At 43.9% G+C, this 22,682-nt stretch overlaps 2 protein-coding genes across 2 annotated transcripts; both read right to left on the reverse strand.

The window, feature by feature from the left end:
• Positions 1 to 261: 261 nt before the first annotated feature.
• Positions 262 to 3,907, reverse strand: cbx3a (chromobox homolog 3a (HP1 gamma homolog, Drosophila)). The gene is made up of 5 exons (XM_080734389.1): positions 3,769 to 3,907; positions 1,830 to 2,008; positions 1,563 to 1,719; positions 1,369 to 1,463; positions 262 to 776 (listed from the first exon to the last, which is right to left on the reverse strand). Exons 2-5 carry the CDS (start codon positions 2,000 to 2,002, stop codon positions 650 to 652), a joined length of 552 nt encoding a protein of 183 aa, XP_080590515.1. The 5' UTR covers positions 2,003 to 2,008; positions 3,769 to 3,907; the 3' UTR covers positions 262 to 649.
• Positions 3,908 to 5,957: 2,050 nt separating this feature from the next.
• Positions 5,958 to 21,586, reverse strand: nfe2l3 (nfe2 like bZIP transcription factor 3; the record flags this gene model as incomplete). Its single annotated transcript, XM_080735530.1, has 5 exons — positions 5,958 to 7,037; positions 8,040 to 8,522; positions 15,057 to 15,164; positions 18,540 to 18,611; positions 21,074 to 21,586. 5 exons carry the CDS (start codon positions 21,584 to 21,586, stop codon positions 6,276 to 6,278), a joined length of 1,938 nt encoding a protein of 645 aa, XP_080591656.1. The 3' UTR covers positions 5,958 to 6,275.
• Positions 21,587 to 22,682: the final 1,096 nt, after the last annotated feature.

Here is a 22,682-nt window from a genome sequence, read left to right on the forward strand (position 1 = left end):
GTTCAGTTCTTAGGTAGTCACACAATGATTGTTTTTCCTTCATATTTTTGTTACTAAAGACATCATTAGAAGTATGATTTTGAGTCAGGACTATTTGTGCATATATCTTTTTTGAGAGATTTGACCTCCAGTTTATAATATCCACAAGTCACCCTCACCTCATGTAATAAACATCAAGGAAAAACAAGTGACAGCCATAATATAAACTTTATTATATTTGACCAAGTGCAAATACTTCAAGGGAAATAAAATATACACCCCATAATGCACTTAAAAACCATCAGTTGTAAAATGGGAACAAACAAAACAAATAGACAAAACAGGAGGAACATGTGCTGCTTTTCATAACAAAAACCCAGTACAAGAATGAAATAAAAACATGTTTATTTATAAAAAAAAAAAGAAAAGAAACCTCATAACACATGTAATAAGCAAATCAGTTCTATTCACTGTGCAATGCAACTATTTCCATTGGGTTCTTTCCAGATGAAGAGTTTGTGCCTGACACAAACTAGAAACGTTTTGAAAACCTCTTAAACTATGTTTTGAAAACCCCATGAACGAAACATGAAAGAACTGTAAATGTCAGTCCTGAGGAAAATTGAGGGAGTGAGAGGGGGGGGGGGGGGGGGGGGGGCAGAGGGAGGTACTACTGAGCTTCATCTTCGGGACATGAGTGCCATGTCAGTCTCTCTTCATAGAAAGAGATGACCACTTGAGGGCAACGGGTGTTGGCCTCTCGGGCTGGAACCAAGTCTGCTTCATCGGAGGCTTTCCTGTAGGGCAGAGAAGAGGTTAAGTATTAGAGCAGGCCTAGGCAAAAATGGGAACGTCATCACTGGCATAAGTTAGAGGATTTCTCTTTTAAATGTAGTCAATTAATTTACGTCCCCTCGCATCTGTATTCAAATTACCCCCTGCACATAACACTTCCTTATATTCACAGCATATGGTATTTCGTTGTTGTGTCAGTGGTTCTCAAAGTGGGTTCCGGGGACCCCCAGGTCCTTGTGAGGGTACCAGGGGGTAACCTCTATAATACTAAATACAGCCCATCTACATGTTCACAATGTTTTGTGAGCATTTAGATATACCATTTTCAAGAGAACCTAGACATTTCTTTTTTTTTACAAATCGTGTACTCTGGCACTAAATACTTTGAGAAGGGGGTCAGCTATGGCTATGGCACCAATTATCAAGAAGAGAGAGAAAAAAACAAAAAAACATGACACTTAATGTTATATCAAAAAGGTTGCTTAGACCTGCTTTAGAGCTTCAAATTAATGAAATGTGAATTAATTTCAAATCTGCCAGATCATTGCTATATGTTCAGCTGTGTGAATGACTTGCTGCTTATCTGTAACTCACCACTTCATCAAAAACATTAACTCGCCGCTGCTGTCTGTCGCACCGATGATCCTCTCTGGATCTAGGTTTCTGGCAAATCCACGGGGCTTCTCATTCTACAAGAAGAAGAAAACGACAAACGCAATGAACATTTATCAAACAATAAATGGTCATGGCTCATGTTCCAGGAAAAGGTAGAATGTTATGAAACTCACCACATCCTTCTTCTTAGCGTCTGTCTCAGGATCCTCTGTTGAAGACTTTCTTTTGACGGGTACAGGCTTCTCCGTCACGCCCTTCTGTGCTTCAAGAAATGCAGATATCAGCTCAGGGCAATCCAGATTATCCTCTGGCTCCCAGGTGTTGTCGGCCCTGAAGAAAATGGCAACAATGACGACAATGAGCATAAACAGCAACATTCACATGCACAAAGGAAGAACGTCCTGCTCAGGGGTGCAGGAGCAGGGACACCGTGAACTCACTCTGTAAATCCTTTCCACTTGAGGAAGAACTCCACTTTGCCATTGACAATGCGCTGGTCAATAACCCTCTCCACAACAAATTCTTCAGGAACCTCAATAGTGGCCGTCGTCGTCGTCGCCGCAGTGGCGTCCTTCGACTTGGTTCCTGCTGTTGTCTTCTGCTTTTTGCCCATCTTGCACTAAAACAGGAGAAAACTTTGATTTAAAGTGCAATAAACTGGCATAGATGCACAATTCAGACATATAAATGCGCAAATCGGTTACCGTGGTGCCCATCTCACACAGGCTTATTATTCTATTATCAACATTTAGTTTCTCTAATTATTTTGTTAGTGGTGCACCACCTTGAGGGGTCGGCGATCAAAAAAAACAAGGAGATACGTCCAAAAAGCAGCGACGCTTCAAGCAAAAGCTCTTCACACTATGTGGAAATAGATTTTTTTTCTTATTCTTTTTTTAAATAATATATTTCTTGAAGAATTTTAATAACAAATATTGTATGGGGGTGCCTAGCACAACATTTTCAGATGGAGGTCCATGGAAAAATACATATTAACTTGGGGGTACTTGACATGAAAGACTCATGTACACATTAACCATACACTTTAGTCTCCAATGAGTACAAGAGGACCCCAAGCCAGTGTGCTTTGCTTTTGGGTTTAAATCCTATTAGTAGACCTTGTATGTGAACAGTACTGTCCTGTGCTTTTCTTATGCAAACTGCTAATAAGCATTGGTTCAGGGGGCCTTGAGGGAGCTCCAAGGGGTCCCCAGCTAAATGATAGTTAGGAACCAAATGGACCCTAACGGGTTCATTTGGTTCCATTTGTACCCAGAGCTAAAATAACATTGCTTTTACAATATCAAGGTGGGTCACAGAGATAGCAATGCCATTAAATGAGGGTCTGTCCGTACTACGTAGCCAAATGCATGTCAGACTGGAGGTCCTTGAAATTAAAATGGTTGAGAATCACTCCTGGAGGCTGGAGCCGCTAAGAAAATCTCGCGGCGGTCCCTGGCATATCTTTTAAAATGGGGAACCGCGGGCTATTATAGCCAAGTGCCAATATGGGGGTCCTTGATATGAAAAAGTTAGAGAACCACCGGTAATAAGCTACTCAATGGGGTAGGATGGGCCAGCTGAAAAAAGATGGTCCGCTTGCTAGCATTAGCCGTTAGCCACCAGACGCAGGCCTAGATTAGATGGACATTTAAACTTATGCTGGAGTTTCTCCTGGCAGGTGGCATCAATGAAAGTTAATTAAAGTATAATTCGATGCAATAGACCGCCTGTCGCTAAATATCCGTGCGTTATTAGACAGGGGTTTGTCGTTCGCAGTCAGCCAGCAGCAAAAGCCTGAATTACATTTGTTTGCGTGTCGTTTTCGCGCAAAGAGCAGATCTGCAAGCTCACAACAACGCGTCGCCCTCGTCTGGGTGCATTACGTGCAAATCTTTAAATATTATAATATATATTTCAAGTGAACATTTCTAACTAAAAACTTTGCTTCTGGGGGTCCCAGGAACAACATATTTTGAGATGGGGTCCGCTGCCAAATACATAAGTCTTGGGGGTCCTTGACATGAAACGGTTTGAGAACCACTGAAAGATAAGTTTTTCTAAAAGCCTTTAGCAGACATTTGTAGACTCGGCCTCATGTCTAAAAGGGATAACATCGTCCGTTTTGCTTCACATCATGGGCCATACACTTTTTGCATGTTCATAAACACGATAAGCACGCAAGAAAAACACACCGGCCGTGGTTTAAATATCCTAGGCTAGGCTAGCATGCAACTTAGCAACTCTGCAGACAATGCATTGTCTGTTGGCGGCGTCTCCAAACTTACAAGCATGCGTTAAACTATTTGGTAGCCTTTACAGTGTGCTCGCGCGTTACTCCGGAAAAAAAAAAACACAACACTTAACATGCATACATACCTTGTTTACTTGCCAAAAAAGTAGAAAACTGTTTGTAGAGTTGTTTTGTTGTGTTGGACCTGCAGAACCGCGTGGATTGGGATGAAGAGAGAAGACTCTGCCTACTGTATGCGTTCTGTTCTCTGATTGCACCTACGCGCCAAACTAACTATTTTCTACGGGAGCCGTGAAGCCACAAAAACGCGCTACCCAAGGAAGGTAATGCTTCTTCGGGTATTTCCGGCTGGCTAGAAGGCGACCTTCGGCTAAATGCTGCCCCTCAAAGTCCATAATACGAAATACATCCCACTCTAGTGCCAGTTGATCATGTAAAACCCAGCTCAAACAACCAACCCAGGCCTTGGTCATCTCTAAATCCGAAAAAAGGATATTAATTTCAAACTTCTGGGATCTTAACCACAACTGTCTTTGGCATTTACCTCTCCCACCCACCCATTAAGGCCCAGATGATCATCACATCAAGGTCCATTGTCCTGTCATATCACTGCCCCTGATTATAAACTAACATTTTACAGATACAGTGCAGTTCCATAACATTATTGCCATGTCGGATTTGTATGCCATTTTTCAACATTCTTCGTGTCAGTGTTCACTTTATACACTATTTACATCTATCATTAACACGTACACACACACACATACGGTAGCAGTTGCGAAGTTCTAAAATAACAGGCTTCATTTTTCCTTTAGTTCTTTTAATCAGAAAGAATGAAAGTGCAAGAACAGCACTTTCTTCAGAGAACTCATTTCTACATTTGTCAATCACCATGCATACTGAAGTAAAAAACAGACAAACAAAACAAAGAAAAAAATCACTAATTTCCAACTCAGGAAAAAAAAATGTAATGAAAGAATTTGGTCAGACCAAAAAGAGAAAAAAAATGAAAGGAAAAGGAAATTAAAAAATAAATATGAATTTATGAGGACTCAATAAAACTACCTCAAGGTTGAAGACCACACAAACATATTAGTATATTTAGTGCGTTTTTCTCAATATCTCACTCACTCGCACATACAAACAAACTGCATTATGGATATTTGTATCCACAATTTTGAAATCTTAATTTTTAAACCAGTAACATATTTTCCTTTTCAGTTTCCAAACATTCTGTTCAACTTATTCTATTCATATGCTGAAATTGAAATATACAACATATCTTATATTTTTTGTGATAGTATCGTCTCACATAGCACACATATAGGCGTTTCCACACATAAGTGATTTTGGTACATTTAAGTGACAATATGTTGTGAAGTAATAGCAGTTCCCTCAACTCCCATCTATACGAATGCAATGGCAAGAAATATAAATGGTATTCTGTAAACTCTGTCCAAATCATACCATCATACCATGTAATAAATTGTGGATGAGGTAAAGGGAGTACATTTTGACTCCCAAAAACGCAAACAAAAGTACTTCAAATGAGGGGCATAAGCAAAATTCACTATGCTTCAAATTAACTGTGCTTTAAATTTAAATAACACAAAAAGGTAGCCACTTAAAAAAAATAAGACATTATAACAAACGCACAACTGTGTATCTCTGATACACACAATAATCAAAATACAAATTTAACTTAAGGCCTTTGAGATTTGTCATTGGTATTTTGTTGTAAGTTACCTTTGACAAGAAATAGGGGCAGCATTATAACTGTCTACTACCTTTGATCTCTGAATTCCTCACAAATGTGAAATGATTATCTAAAATGTTCTGTCACATACAGTACAAGTTACATTTGCTCTATAAGCAAAATGCATTGATGCTGCCTTTTGACGATCTAAGAATGAAAAATTACCTTTTCAGACTCCAAATAGTTACTCTGCATCTCCTGGAGAGACAGTACTGTGATTACAGATATTAGGTTGTTTCCACAAAAACACATACTGTAATTGTATTCAAGAGTGAACCAAATCTGAACCTCCATTTTGTTTTGTTAATTCAAGCCTATATACGGTACGCTAATGGCCGGGGTCCCCCAAGGCTCTATACACGATACCCTCCATTCCCCAGACTACAACAAATCTCTTTGTAGACAATAGCTGATCTACAAGCTCTCAACAGGTCACGTTGTGAACTATACAGGTATATCTGCCATTTTTAACAAAAGCTTGCCCAATAATAGGGACGCTAGGGCTCATGTGGTTAGCTATGGTGACCTTTATACAATGTGGCTGTCTCCTCGGTCAACAGTGTAAAATTTGTAGGAGATGACAAAGTCATTGGTATCATCACTTGTGTATCACCCACAAGTAACCAAATAGCCCATGTAAAACCATACGCAAAATATAACTGTCCAGTGTGTAAGCTACGTTTTTCCCCAACCAAGGAGTTGTATTTACAGATATGTTGAGTTTGTATTTTTTCAGTTATTGCCCTTTTTGGGCTCCCAACAGAGTTGAATCCCAAATCTTTCAAAGAAGGAAATCCCCAAACCAGAGAAAGGCAAGTGATTTCACAAATATGCAAAAACCTACAAAACACCCATGTCCCAGCAGGCCACGCTGCTTCACTTTTTGTCCTTCTTCCTCTTGTCCGTTTTACTTCCTACTGTTGAGGAGACAGTAGGTTTTCTTATGGGCTGAACTACAACCCTTCCATTAGCCCCGCACTGCAGGGTGTATCTCTCTGAGCTCAGGGCCTGTCCTGATTCATCCCTGAGCCTGGACAGCACGTCCCTGGTGAGCTGCTGTATCTGCTGACCCACGGCGCCCATCGTCTTGGTGGTGAGCTGTTTTTCCCTGAGCAGCCTGTCTCTCTGGGCGCGGAGCCTCGCCACCTCCTCCTGGAGCCCAGAGATGGCGTCGAGTTTGCGCTTGCGGCAGTTCTGTGCGGCCAGCTTGTTCTTTCCGCGCCGTCGGATGTCCCTCAGGAGGGTCACCTGGTCGGACGAGAAGCCGTGGCCCTCCAGGACCTCCAGGAACTCCTCCACGGGCATGTTGACGATCTGCAGGGCGGAGAAGGGGATGCACATGGATCGGGCGCGCATCTCGTCGCGGCTCATCTCCCGGTCCTCCATGCTCTGGTCCTCGTCCTCACTCAGAGGCTCCTCCTTGATGCCTTTGTGGGGGAACATTGCTGCTGAAGGCTGGTGGAGGAAAGCCGGGGAGGAGTAACTGTGGTCGTGCCACACACTCTCGCTCAGATCCACAGGTGACCACAGTGTGGTGTACTCGGCAACGCCTTTGGTGGGGATGGAGTCCACCTCACTGCTGTAGCCCGTCGCCCCGCCCTCATCTCCACAGTATGAACTGGACGACGACGATGACACCTCCTCCAATGTACCTGGGCGAGTGAAGAGTTCAAAATGATTATCAGATGTTTGGGCAATTTACCGAAAACATATAAAAACTTTTTTTAATTGTATACTTTTTTCCTTACACATGAACAAATCGACACAAAAAAATATTATTAGATTATAATCGAATAAATAGATTAGACCAGGGGTCTTCAACCGACGTTTTCAAGCCAAGGACCCCTTAGATGAGAGTGAGATGAAGCAGGGGCTCCCACAACCTTTTCATAGATTCCATATAGTTTAATTGTTTGACAGCACAATCATCATTGTATTTTGGATTCATGTCAATTTGTTTTTTCAGATACGCATTTAACCACTTGAACCGTCAATACTTAACTTGACATTTCACTCTGTACTTATTCTGCTCTTTTTCCCCTCTAGACCAAACGTCTTTGCCGAAAATAGCCGATCTACAAGCTCACAACGCCTCGCTGTAGATCTGCTATTTTTGGCTAAAGTTCTCAGGATATGGACGCTAGGATTCAAGTGGTTAATATAAAAAAAAAAAAAAGATTTGGAGGACACCCTGTAGTAACTCTGAGGACCCCCTAGGGGTCCCGGACCCCCTGTTGAAGACCCTTGGATTAGACTGATTAGTGATTAACCACTTAACCATGGTATTATACTTCATTGTATAATGGTGGCGTACAAATCAGTTAAAATAGTCCATCTCTGGATCGGCTATTTTCAGTATACTACAGTATACTACATATAAAAGTCATTATTATTATTTATTTATTTAAAACATTTTATCCCACAAATTTGTAACCCATTTTTTCAACCGGTGCCAATTGCCTAAACTGTAATCCTGGGCTCTGCTGTCCCTCTGCCAACCATATAAAAGTAATTATTAGTCGTAATCGAGACCAACGTTTGAAATATTAGTTTAATTGAAAGTCATATCGCCCAGCCATACTCCAGCCATACTCCAGACTACTACATTGAGGACGTTTCATCAAGGGAATAACTACAGACCAACTGACCTGGGGAGGTCGGACCCTGGGAGCTGCTCTCCAGGGAAAGACCAGAATCAGAGTCCAGGTCCTCCAGGACTCGGGGGTCGATGTTCCCTAGACTCTCCATAATCTGGTGGTCCATGGTATCCAGGCCCTCCAGACCCAGCAGGTTGATCTGCTCGAACACCGCCTCGTCCAGACAACCATCCAGAGTGCCATGGGACGATGACACATTCCTTGTGGCGTTACATACCGAGGCAAAGGGGAGCACCCCGCTGCCAAGGCTCAGCCCTGACGGCGAGTGAGAGGCATTGGCAGATTCCAGTCTAAAGAATGGCGGCGGGCGCTGGGCTGCCAGCCTGCCTTCAGGCCTCTCCGACATGGCTCCGTAGAGTCCGGCCCTGGTTACCATGGCATCACGCAGACTGACATCCTGGCTGATGGCTCCGCCCATGTCCGAGCCGAGATCAGAAAGTCGTTCCATAATCAAAGGGTCCAAGTCCTAAATAGGAGATCATAATCAATTTGACTGCACAGCACAGTTACAATAAATAATAAACGTGGTTGACCGTATCTTTGCCTGGCTGTAACGCCTAACACTGTGATTCCCCTGACACATCACTGTGACATGACAGGTGACATCAATACCTCGCCCTTTAGGGCGAGGTCGCTTTTCGCCCTTAGATGTCTTACTGATTTATATAGTACTAGAAGCTGGGCCGCCCTTCGGGCGGCCCAGCGTCTAGTCGGCGACCTGGCCAACTCGGAACAATGTAAATAGGGAATGAATGCCCCGCCCTTTAATGCAAACCCCATTATACCTGTTTTCATAGGACCCGTTTTGACCATTTGTCTGCCTGTGTCCATTTATGCCCATATATGGAGATATCTGTATCTGTCTGTCTGTCGGTGTCCATTTTATGTCCATATATGGAGATCACTGCAGTTATAGTTCTGGGTCCATTTTATGCCCATATATGCCCATATATGGAGATATCTGTCTATCTGCGTCCATTTTATGCCCATATATGGAGATCTCTGTATCTGTCTGTCTGTGTCCCTTTTATGCCCGTATATGGAGATCTTTGTGATTCTGCATCCATTGTATGCCCATATATGCCATATATGGAGATATCTGTTTATCTGCGTCCATTTTATGCCCATATATGAGATTTCTGTCGCTTTTTCAAACAGATGGTCAAAACGGGTCCTATGACAACAGGTATAATGGGGTTTGCATTAAAGGGGGAACCGGCACTGTGTCTGCAACACAGTCGGTGGCACAGACAGATACAGAGATCTCCATAATGGGAATAAAGGGACACAGACAAACAGATGGAGGAGGAGACAAACTTAATGCAAACCCCATTATACCTGTTGTCATAGGACCCGTTTTGACCATCTGTTTGCCTGTGTCCATTTATGCCCATATATGGAGATATCTGTATCTGTCTGTCTGCGTCCACTTTATGCCCATATATGGAGATCTTTGACCATCTGTTTGCCTGTGTCCATTTATGCTCATATATGGAGATATCTGTATTTGTCTGTCTGCATCCATTTTATGCCCATAAATGGAGATCTATGCAGACACAGTGCCAGTTCCGGAAAATCCTGATGTCAGACATCAGAATCCGAACCTTTCGTGCTGGTTCCAGAAAATCGTGTATCGGGTCGGGTCGGGTCGAGGCCGAGCACTGCACTACCTGCTGCGGTGGGGAACGCACGTGCCGAATTTGAAATAGGGAATGAATGCCCCACCCTTTAATGCAAACCCCATGAATGCCCCACCCTTTAATGCAAACCCCAATATACCTGTTGTCATAGGACCCGTTTTGACCATCTGTTTGTCTTTGTCCACTTATGCCCATATATGAAGATCTCTGCACACACAGTACCGGTTGCAGAAAACTCTGATGTCAGACTTTATGCCCATATCTGGAGAACGCGCGTGCCGGTGGGAAGAAGAGTTCTCGAGATACGCGGATTACATATGCACGTGAATGCCCCACCCTTTAATGCAAACCCCAATATACCTGTTGTCATAGGACCCGTTTTGACCATCTGTTTGTCTTTGTCCACTTATGCCCATATATGAAGATCTCTGCACACACAGTACCGGTTGCAGAAAACTCTGATGTCAGACTTTATGCCCATATCTGGAGAACGCGCGTGCCGGTGGGAAGAAGGGTTCTCGAGATACGCGGATTACATACATACATACACATTCACAGAGATTTTGTGTTGACTCATGTGGCGTACGTGATGTCAGAGCCTTTTATGAAGTGATGTCACAATGACTCAGCCCTTGCGCCGATTTCCTCCGGAACAGCCTGATGTCAACAATCAGCTCCGCATAAGGAGATTCCGAACGTTTCGCGCCGGTTTCGGAAAACCGCGAGTCGGGTCGGGTCGAGGCCCGGCACTGCACTCCGCGCTGCGGCGGGGAACGCGCGTGCCGAATCTGAAGCCGGTGGGACGAACGGTTCTCGAGATACGCGGATTACAAACAAACAAACAGACAGACAGACAGAGATTTGTCGCATTTATAGATAGACTAGAAGCTGGGCCGCCCGAAGGGCGGCCCAGCGTCTAGTCGGCGACCTGGCCAACTCGGGAACGATGTAAATAGAGAATGAATGCCCCGCCCTTTAATGCAAACCCCATTATACCTGTTGTCATAGGACCTGTTTTGACCATCTGTTTGCCTGTGTCCATTTATGCCCATATATGGAGATATCTGTATCTGTCTGTCTGTCGGCGTCCATTTTATGTCCATATATGGAGATCACTGCAGATATAGTTCTGGGTCCATTTTATGCCCATATGCCCATATATGGAGATATCTGTCTATTTGCGTCCATTTTATGCCTGCCCCACCCTTTAATGCAAACCCCAATATACCTGTTGTCATAGGACCCGTTTTGACCATCTGTTAGCCTTTGTCCCCACCCTTTAATGCAAACCCCAATATACCTGTTGTCATAGGACCAGCTTTGACCATCTGTTTGCCTTCTGTTAGCCTTTGTCCCCACCCTTTAATGCAAACCCCAATATACCTGTTGTCATGTTGTCATAGGACCCGTTTTGACCATCTGTTTGCCTTCTGTTAGCCTTTGTCCCCACCCTTTAATGCAAACCCCAATATATGGAGATCTCTGCACACACAGTACCGGTTGCGGAAAACTCTGATGTCAGACATCAGCTCCGCATTCGGGGATTCATTTTATGCCCATATCTGGAGAACGTGCGTGCCGGTGGGAAGAACGGTTCTCGAGATTCACATACATACATACACATTCACAGAGATTTTTTGTTGACTCCTGGCGTACGTGATGTCAGAGCCTTTTATGAAGTGATGTCACAATGAGTCAGCGATTGTGCCGATTTCCTCAGGAACAGCCTGATGTTAACTCAGTTACTGCCAATTAAATATGCCTTCTTTGGGTTCTCCCTGCCAGCCCTCTCCATAGACTTCCATGTAATTTATAGTGCACAGATCATGCACGCCCATGCACAGATCATGCACCATGTTTGTGCAGGCTGTTCACAGCTTTCAAACAAAAAAAAACAGATTGGAAATCCGTTCAGGCATTCTTGAGATAATAGCCATTATGTTTTACATGTTATGTAAGCAAAGATGGCTATCCTGTATGAAAGATGGGGTTGTATGGGGGTGGAACATGCAAAATCGCGATTGAAATCATGTTTACTAGATTTAATGGGGTCCAAACATTTTTTTTTGAAAAAAAATTTTTTTTTTTGTTTTTTTCTAAGTAAAAGTCGATTTAAGTCGTCTGGCAGGGAAGTCCATAGTGAGAAAGTTGATCTAAAAGTCGTTTGGCACTGTATGAGTTAACAATCAGCTCCGCGTAAGGAGAATGAATGCCCCGCCCTTTAATGCAAACCCCATTATACCTGTTGTCATAGGACCTGTTTTGACCATCTGTTTGCCTGTGTCCATTTATGCCCATATATGGAGATATCTGTATCTGTCTGTCTGTCGGCGTCCATTTTATGTCCATATATGGAGATCACTGCAGATATAGTTCTGGGTCCATTTTATGCCCATATGCCCATTTATGCCCATATGCCCATATATGGAGATATCTGTCTATTTGCGTCCATTTTATGCCTGCCCCACCCTTTAATGCAAACCCCAATATACCCGTTGTCATAGGACCCGTTTTGACCATCTGTTAGCCTTTGTCCCCACCCTTTAATGCAAACCCCAATATACCTGTTGTCATAGGACCCGTTTTGACCATCTGTTTGCCTTCTGTTAGCCTTTGTCCCCACCCTTTAATGCAAACCCCAATATACCTGTTGTCATGTTGTCATAGGACCCGTTTTGACCATCTGTTTGCCTTCTGTTAGCCTTTGTCCCCACCCTTTAATGCAAACCCCAATATATGGAGATCTCTGCACACACAGTACCGGATGCGGAAAACTCTGATGTCAGACATCAGCTCCGCATTCGGGGATTCATTTTATGCCCATATCTGGAGAACGCGCGTGCCGGTGGGAAGAACGGTTCTCGAGATTCACATACATACATACACATTCACAGAGATTTTTTGTTGACTCCTGGCGTACGTGATGTCAGAGCCTTTTATGAAGTGATGTCACAATGAGTCAGTACACATTAACAGAGATTTTTTGTTGACTCCTGGCGTACTTGATGTCAGAGCCTTTTATGAAGTGATGTCACAATGAGTCAGCGATTGTGCCGATTTCCTCAGGAACAGCCTGATGTTAACAATCAGCTCCGCGTAAGGAGATTCCGAACGTTTCGCGCCGCTTCGGGAAAACCGCATGCCGAGTCGGGCCGAGGCCCGGCACTGCACTCCGCGCCGCAGCGGGGAACGCGCGTGCCGAATCTGAAGCCGGTGGGACGAACGGTTCTCGAGATACGCGGATTACAAACAAACAAACAGACAGACAGACAGACAGAGATTTGTCGCATTTATAGATAGATATATACCAGTAAGACTCCCTAATCGGGAGATAAGCGACCGTTGGTCGCTTATCTCCTGTCACACTGCTGACATCAGTATGACATCACACCGTACACAAATGACCCTTATATAAGACCGGCATTATCTACCGACAGATTAGTAACAAGATGTCAAAATCGTTGAAGGTTGAATCTCCAGATATGGAGATAACCAACACATCACTCCATATATGGAGATAACCGACGAATCTCACTAAGTCTGACCTCACAAGCCCCATATTTGGACACGAACAACATATAACTCCATATATAGAGACATAGCTGCTGACATCAGTATGACATCACACTGCTGACATCAGTATGACATCACACCGTACACAAATGACCCTTATATAAGACCGGCATTATCTACCGACAGATTAGATGCAAGCAGGATCTCGACTCTGACACAACTCATCGGCTCATAAGCTGGTTCTCCCTCCATATATGGAGATAACCGACGAATCTCACTAAGTCTGACCTCACAAGCCCCATATTTGGACACGAACAACATATAACTCCATATATAGAGACATAGCTGCTGACATCAGTATGACATCACACTGCTGACATCAGTATGACATCACACCGTACACAAATGACCCTGACGGCACACACCAAGCAGTGTGATGTCATACTGATGCGGAGATATGAGCAGGGCAAAGGTGTGACGTGTGACGTGTGACCGACGGACGGCCGGTGGAGGTTTTGATACTAAACTGCGACCTGACGGTCGCAACTATACTAACAGTATATATACACCAGTAAGACGCCTAAGGGCGAAAAGGGAGAGGCCGCGCAGGACGGAATTCGTACATGACGGAATTCATTTGCAAGTGTGATTCATGTTGCGGTTGGTTGTTTAAGTTGGACAAAATGTGGACAAAATATTTCCCCATATATGGATATGACTGACGTCTGATATCATAGATGTCTTATGTTATAGACCAGGCATTCCAAGTTATGAGCTTAATATTGATGGCATCAGGGATCTCCATATTTGGGCATACAAGGGACAAGGACGGAATGTGATGTCACAACAATGTGATGTCATAGGTCAGCTATAGACATTGAGGCTATATAGACCCTGAGGCGTTACCCTCTGACGTTACTGACAAGTTAACTGCGACCTATGGTCGCAATAAATACAATTGATCTAAAACACAATCTAAACTAGAAAGAGCCTCAAAGAAACTGGACAATCAAGTACACAATGGTAGGCAGACCAACATGCTATCCAAATAACATTCTGTACATTTGAAACTAGGTCAGCAAAGCATCGTGCTATCTATATCACATTCTTAACGTTTGTTTTAAGTGCCTTCCAGACGATACGCGGTCACCGCCTCCTAGTAATTCATATTCAATGAGAGGCGGGAGGCTATTTCAGCCACGCAGCGAAGTTTAGAGACGGCGAAGCGAGCGGGCGCAGTCCCGTGAAAATCCCCGCGAGCGTGCTTGTGTGTGCATGCGGGCGCTGGGCGGTGAGAGATGGATTGTGTTCATCTTTGTGAAATACCGTGCGGCATTTACTCACTGAACGAGTGTGTTTGTGTCTCACCGCGGCATGGCCACCGCTGATCCTAGCGGCAGCCCCCACGGCAAACGCGTATCGTCTGGAGGGCACTTTAGAGAAAAGAAAAGCTACGAAACAAAAACTAAATATGTCTGTCTGCATAGTAGCTATATCTTGTTCAAGCCCTACACGCCTGGTTGCTGTTGAGCAGACCTGCTGCTATTTGATTCTACTTTGTAATAAACAGCTTTTTGGCTATTGCAAGCCATTGCTGGATGAGTTGTCAGTAGTAGCAGTAGTAGTAGTTGTCTCAGCCTCTTCTTGTGCATGCTCACAATGTTGAAATGCAACAACCTTTACACTCAGGGCAACAGACGAGGATCATTGAAATACATGGGGAAACATTGCTTACTCTGTTGTTTAACAAAATAGCAAATCTGAGCTGAGACATTGTCAGACAGTGTGTCTGCATTGGTGTGCAGCCACCTTTAGACATCTGACATTATCAAATGGAGATAACTTACATCTAGGTCGGTGACAGGCAGTGCAAGGAAATTGCTCCATTGCTGGTCAATGTCAATGGGATGAGGATGCACCAGGTCAGAAAGGGTAGCAGGGCTATCCAGCAGGTTCTGAAAAAGGCAAATCAAGACACAACATTGACAGCATGAATGCTTGTGGTCGTATGTATTCAATTAATCAACATGACAACATAGCACAAAAAGAATAACACAAGAGAAAGAAAAAGAGAAGAAAAAAATTAAGTCAGTATCAGCAATGAATAACACAGGGGTTAAAGCAAAAAGAAATCCCAAGACGGACGGAAATGTATTCCCCCTCCCCCCGCCGCCGTTTGAAAAGCGTCTTTTTACCGTTGATGCCATAACATAGCTTTCTGTTGCACACCCAACAGAAACAGGGACCTGAATGGCTTTCCTGTGTCAAACGTTTCATCCAGCCAACCACAGCTAAACAATCCACCCATGTTAAAACAAAGTGGGGATGCTATACAGTACTGCAGTTAGTTCGCTGCATTAGTATAGAGTCTGGCCACCTCCATTTGTTTTTGACTGTGCTAAGCACGTCCGAGACGAGTCTTCATTCACAACTAAACCGCTCCATATTGTTGACTGAACCACCACACGTGGGTAATGTTATGAGAAACACTGCCCACGTAGTGGAGAAACCTCCACCTAGTACAGCCATGAGCACCAATCATGATAGGCTACGCTGCGTCGGTCCCAAATGAAACACTGCCCCGAAGTTTTGAATTAGCATCTGTATGGATAACTTTTGTGAGTGACAAGTAAACCCCCCCGAATCTCTGATTGGCAAACATAACAAGTGTTCAGTTGCTTATTTTAATGCAAGAGAACGTAAGCAACCGTTTATTGTCAATTACTGCTGCCTTCCCTGTGTGTAGATAGCCATAGCCTACCTGCTGTTTACATGGTGTAAAACTCCTGTGACTTCCATTATTCTCGTGATTTCATATTTTGGACACTGCTATCCATACAGAGCGAATTCCATAACTTCACCGTTAAAATCCGAAGTACACATTATGAGCTTGCACATCTGCACGTCATGCACACAACACAGCCAGTCAGCCACAAACCAGGGCTAAAAACTAAGCTAACTGAGGCTAATGGCTAACGCTTGGACCTTGACTTGGTGTGAATGGTGTCAAGTTACAGCAGCTGCTTGGGCAGCGGCAGCGGCCAGCCTGTTGCACATCTGAGCAGCGCATCTTCATACATAGTCACATAGATGTTTTAAAATAATTCGCTCGGGAGGGATGCATTGTAATTTGGAGATCACTTGACTTGACTAGCAAGTATTATGCTGCATTTTGACGATTTCGGTCATGTTATTAACATCGCGGTCATGGCTACACCCCCCCACTCCCTTTATTATTTTTTTTGCAAATCTCCATTGATCTCATAAATAGCCCCTAGGGACTCCTCAGGACGGAAATCCGTCCCCAGGACGGAAATCCGTCCCCAGGACGGAGAACTTTAACCCCTGATAACACCGCTTTTCTATGGGAAATTGCATTTACCTCCCCTTGTGGTCTCCTGATAGTTTTTCAGGCTAGTTTTGAAAGAAACCAGTGATTCACATTGTTGTAAAATGAGAATGTTCCCATGTTTGTTCTATATTTGGGTGGCACCAGATTGTTGTCACTCCCTCTAGTATTGTGGCTGTGGGTGTCACTCACTTTGGAGAAGTAGTTAGTCAGGTATGAGGGTATTGAGGGTACTGCCCCTTTGATGAAGACGCCGAAGGGCGTCGAAACGTTGTCGATTTTAATGTATTAATAAAGTATCAACTTCGGGAGCAAGCCACCAGTGTGCGGACTTCACCTTCTTTTTCATGTACGTATTTTTAGTCCAGCACCCTGTACCACTTTTTTGGGGATGTGCATGCCTCTCTCTGTCCTTACTGCCCCTTTGACCATCTTAAATACCAATCCCATTTTTATTTGATTAACCCAGTATTCTACCCTGACCCATCCCAGACTATAACGTGTGTTGGAATTAGGTGGGTCATGGGCTTTAGGCTGAGAAGTAGTCAGATCAGTTTGTTTTGGGAGGTCTGAAGCTTAGTTTATACTGTAGTGACATTTAGATGTTGGTGAACCAAGAAGTGCAAGCTTAGTCATTGAATGAGGGGTACAGCAAGAGTCTTGAGAGCACTTTTATTGACAGAGGACATTCTGGCCAAGAATCTTGTTCTTTGATTTGCTTTCTTGATCATTTCTTTCCCAATCAGTTTGTTGTCAAGAATGCAGCCCAAATAGGTAACCTCTCTAAACAGGTAACCTCTTCTTTGCTTGAGATGATTATATTGTCAACTCTGACCTTGAAATCATCTGCATTTACATTACTAAGGGAATGTTTGGACCCAAAAAGAATGGATTCCGTTTTACCAAGGTGTAATGACAGATTGTTATCGGAAAGCCAAGTACAGATTTTGCTGATACACAATAAATTAGGATTATTCACATCAGTATTACGAGGGTTCTTGGTTCTGTACACACACATTTGTAAACTGAAGCATTTAGACAATATTTGTTGCTAGAAGTGTAACAACATATTGCATTTTCATTCTAGCCAGGAGCAACCGGAGTTTCTTGATCCAGCTCTAGATTTTATCTGTGGCGTTTTTCTCTATTGCATCAGCTGTTGGTAACTGGTTGTCTGTCTGTGAGAATTATCTCCCCACTCGGTAACGTTACGTCATTGCAATATAAAATTAACTCTGCGAGGGTACAGATGGAACGAAATGGACCCATGGTCCATGTATTTGTATTTTGTACCACCCGCTCATATTGAACATAATACCCAAGTAAATCGTTTATGAACAGCTGAAACAGTTGTGGGTGTGTATTGCGTTTGCTGCTTGTTCCGTCGGTGTAAGCGGAACAGATGTATGTATGAGGAGGAGAGGACTGAGGAGTCAAGTAGCTGTCCTCTTCACGTTGGTCGCCAGGACCTCACTTTTCTTTCTTTTTTTACCATTTCTTGATAGAAAAAATCTTGTTTTGGTTGCCAATGCGTTTGGTTTCCCGCGTCCCCAGTGCCACTGGGTTGTGAGACTCGTGAGAACCTAATATCTCTGTCAAAACTTTTCACATTTGTGTGAGTTAGGATGACATTTGTAACTAATGGGGAATACTCTGTTGATTCATGATACAAGTTCTGGAGAACCTGTGATAACACTTCTCAAACTAGAAATAAGTGTTCCTACGAAACAGTGTGGGCTTGCATGGAACACCATGTATGGGCACAAAGATCTATCCATTGGCTGCTCCTCAGTGGCTATGGGCCCTGCCTTTGTACTGTCGGTAATTTCTTTGAGGAGAATAACCTTGGTCTATGAAGTTTTGGAATAACATACTGATGTTATTCCGTCACCCACCGATCGGTAATCAATGGGTCTAGGACTCTGCAAGATCAGGATCGGCCCCAATTGATAAAGCAAGGAGGTGAACACTGGACACTCACCTCTTGTTCCAGTGTAGAACTATGCGTCAGCTGACTGAGTACAATGGCCTCCTCCTCTTTGGTGTCATCTTCCTAGGTGGGGCAAAGAAATGCAGATAGAAAGAAAAACATAAGATACAGTTGACAAACAGCACAACAAAGAAAAGAGAAAAATAAGGAAAAACTGAAACATTCTATTGGTTTGTTTGCAAGCAATTTAATGCAGATCATTGTATTTCTGGCTCAGTGAGCCCAATCCAGCAATTTTTTTAATTGGATGTCTGAGACAACAATCCATAGTCTGTTCTGGCGCAGAGAGTTTGTTGTAATGAGCAGTGGTTGTAACTGCTCAAGGAGCTGAGCCCAGCTTAACTCACTGTCAGACACAACTGTTATTATCTGCCGCCGGTCAACTGTGGTCATGGAGTCCTGACTCCTGATACATGAACTCAAGGACTTTGTGTGTGCGCGCGCCAGGACACTTTGCATTAGGAATGTGTGAGTGGGTCAATGCTAACCTGGTGAAATACTAACCTGCCGGCACTTGGTGAATGCTAACCTGGTGAAATGCTAACCTGCCGATACTGGTGAATGCCACCAGGTGCTTTTTTGATACACTCAGACTGAAAGACCTGCAAAAAACACTCTCCCATATAAAACTAGGCCTTTGGTCCTCTTTAACTCTCAAAAGTGTTTAATAAGGCTAATCATAAAGGAAGCGCTTACTTCCACCTGTCAGCAACAACACCCTAGTCACCTTACTGCAGCATTAAATGTAGGTTGCCACCTATCTGCGAGGACAGAATGTTCTTCTCATTTCTAAATTCATTGCCCCAATTACATAAGCTATGGGGCTATGAGAGGAGTCAAGGGGAGCGCCTGCTATGTTGACATACGGTATATGTAAATGCTTGGGAAAGTTCTAAGCAGGCTCTCTGTCTGGACTTGCAGAATTCTGATGATGATGCTGGTCCAGCCCAAAATGCCTCTGATAATCTGCACTAAGTTCAACTGTAGTCCTTCACTCATGCCTCATTTAGAAAACATTTACACAAAATGTAGGCTCTTTAACAAAAATATTGAGCAGAAGAAGTAGGTGAAGAATCAAAGATATGTCAACATGATCTCTGTCCCCAGGACTTTCCTTGGAGGGCTGTGTGAGTGTGGTCCACTGCTTTTGTGTAAGCAAACAGGGTGTGTGACTAAGCCTCACTTCTCCACCTCTCTGCAGCCCTGCAGCTGGTGGTGGTGCAGCCAGACAAGAGGGATACAGTTACAGAGTCAGGACAGGCCTCTGGGATCACATAGATAGAGCCTATATGTAGCAGCTGTCTCTCCCATGAACCAGAAAAACTGGCTCACTATGGGGAATCAGAGGTGGGCTTTATGAACGACTGCACGAAGATAGACATTGTATGAGTATGACAATCTATCAGTGGCACAACTTCATGGTCATAAAAATGCAATCTAGGTATCTGCGCCAATAAGGAACTCCAATCTGAATCACGGATTGCTGATTGGTTGATGTAAACAGTAACGATGTACTGTAGGCACAAAAGAATAGTTGACTCACAGCGAATATAGTTGAATTGTTGAGGAAGTAGCTTAATATGACTTAATCTGGGAGAAAAGTCACAATTCAAAAGGTTCTGACTTGTGGGTTAGGTAGCCTTACTAGCCTATTACAATGGGCTTGTTAAACAATGAGGGCTAACAGGTGCACTGGACATTCAGCTGGGAGACTTGCAAAGATGTGCAATGAACCAGTAAGACTGGGTTAAGCCTAAATACTGTAACTGTGTACATAACAATTGCATTTATGTGCAATTTAAAGTATCACAGATACCCACGTTTAAATCAGTCAACCTTTACCAGTTGATTTTACATTACCCAAAGTGAAAGTTAAAATGTGAATGCACTGTATGCTGAGTTCAGCTTCCTTGTGTATGGAACATAAGTGACCTGTGGAATGGCCAATCATTGCATAACTTCATAGACTGGCGTTAGCAAGCTAACAACACATATAGCTAACTGCAGCTCCTCTGGCTTCTCCATCATAGTATTAAAGCCACATGTGAAACATTTAGTTCACGCATCAGCTCCAGTTGGCCTGTGGTTTAACATCAGTAAAGTAACACTTGAATTTACCCTCGGGGATTAATTGAGTAGACCTACCTACCTACCTACCTAAAGGAACTTTATCTTCACCACGCAGCAGTGATCCGACATAGGCCTACATTAGATCACTTAGCTCATTGGTTGTCAAAGTGGGGTCCGGGGACCCCCATGGGTCCTTGAGGGAGTTTCAGAGGGTCCCCAGCTAAATTATAACCAAATGGACACTTCTGGATCAGAATCAGAATGTACAAAATGGACACAAGGGGCCCATTTGGTTCCATTTGTACCCTCGACAGTTGAATTAACATTGAATTCACAATATAAATTGGGGTCTCCTAGATAGAAATACCATTAAATGGGGGTCCGTAGCGTATGCATGTCAAACTGGGGGTCCTTGAAATTAAAATGGTTGAGAATCACTGACTGCAAACACTTGCCTCTTGCAGATCCTCCTCACTGCAGGCTCCGGTGGGGCAAGGCCTTGTTGTTTGGCACTCCTCTTGTCCCCTGTCAGGCAGGTGTTGATGACCGTCATCGGTGGCATGTTCCCCGGTGCCGTCCAGCCCAGGGACGGTGTCAACGCCGTCGCTGTTGTCCGAGTGCTCGTCGGTCCCGGTGCTGTCAGTGTCAGGCACCTGGTGGACCAGCCACGCGTTTAGCTGCGTGGGGAACCGCGGGGACCCGAGTGTCCGAACCTCGTCCAGTAGCCGGCGACTGGCGAAGAAATAGTCCAGTTCGGGACATTTGGGGTGGACGCTGTATCCATCTAGATTGTCTCTCAGGCTGTGGAAGGGGGTCTGGATGTAGGCTGAGCTGGGTCCCAAGTTAATCTCGTGAGGCGTGAAGTAGCCGTTCAAGTAGCTGTCGACGTCCACCCGAACTCCAATCAAACTGAGTAAGATCGTGAACTGGATCAGACCTTCTGTGAGATATTTTTTCGCGATTTGCATTTTCTATATTACTCTGGAGAATTACGACGGGTGAGAAATTGTGATCCCTCAACCGACCCCCTTTTTCCCCGTCTGAACAAAGAAAAAGACTAACAAAAGAGCATGCGTTCCCCTGTCAGACAAAGAGGTCCGCCCGAGCCGGCAAAAACTGTTGGGCTATAGTAACGATCCCATGGCCCGGAGGGACGGACAAGGCGCTGTGATTGACACATTGGTTGTTGGGCAGCAACAGCAAAGTAGGCAGTCTAGGCACACAGCACATCCATCCTATCAACTTACTGACTTTATAGATATCAATAGCCTGCCTACATTTTTACTGGAACTCACGTTTTAGACACATGATATTAGAATTAAATTATGTGTAATTGGTTCAAATCATCCCTTGTTGTTGATTTCATTGTTGTGGTTTGGTGGGGTGGGGGGATTGTGGCAGGGGTTAAATGCCGGTGGTTTCCATTAAAAACAACTGGCTGGCTTCTTTCTCATCCAATCAAACTCTGTTGCCGTGGAAGATTTAGGATCTCCTGATTGTAACGACGAATACTTACTAGTCTAAATATTCTATAGGCCTATATGATCCCCATCACCTGGTTAATGTGGCAACTTTATGCTTTCATCAGTTTCGTATGAAACCTCTGAACAAACAGTGAAGTACAGCTGCTTCTATGTATTTGCCAGGAGGAAGTTGTTGTTAGCTAGCTGTTATTGGCGGAGTCTAGATCCCATAGAATGGAAGGCCGCACTAGCTCTGTTATTGGCTAGCGAGTATATAGTGACCCGGAATGACAGTTACAGCGTTATTCTCTGTCTTACGCTCGTGTTGAGCTCCGAAAATGGCAGATCTACAAGCTCACAACGCTTCACGTTTAGACACGTTGTGAGCTTGGAGATCTCTTCGCGCGACACGACCGTGTGACGAAGTATGGCTTTATTCTGTGATTGGTTCATTGTTGTTATAAACATGCGCTGAAGATGACGCCACTGTAAACGTCACCATGGGATGGAATAGGCATAGATTACATTGTTTCACTATTACTAATTAAACAAACAAACAGCAAGCAAATACATAATGATAGATAAATGGTCAATGACCTCT

This window comes from Nannobrachium achirus (assembly GCF_963921795.1).
Source record: "Nannobrachium achirus genome assembly, chromosome: 10".
In the NCBI taxonomy this organism is placed as follows: domain Eukaryota; kingdom Metazoa; phylum Chordata; class Actinopteri; order Myctophiformes; family Myctophidae; genus Nannobrachium; species Nannobrachium achirus.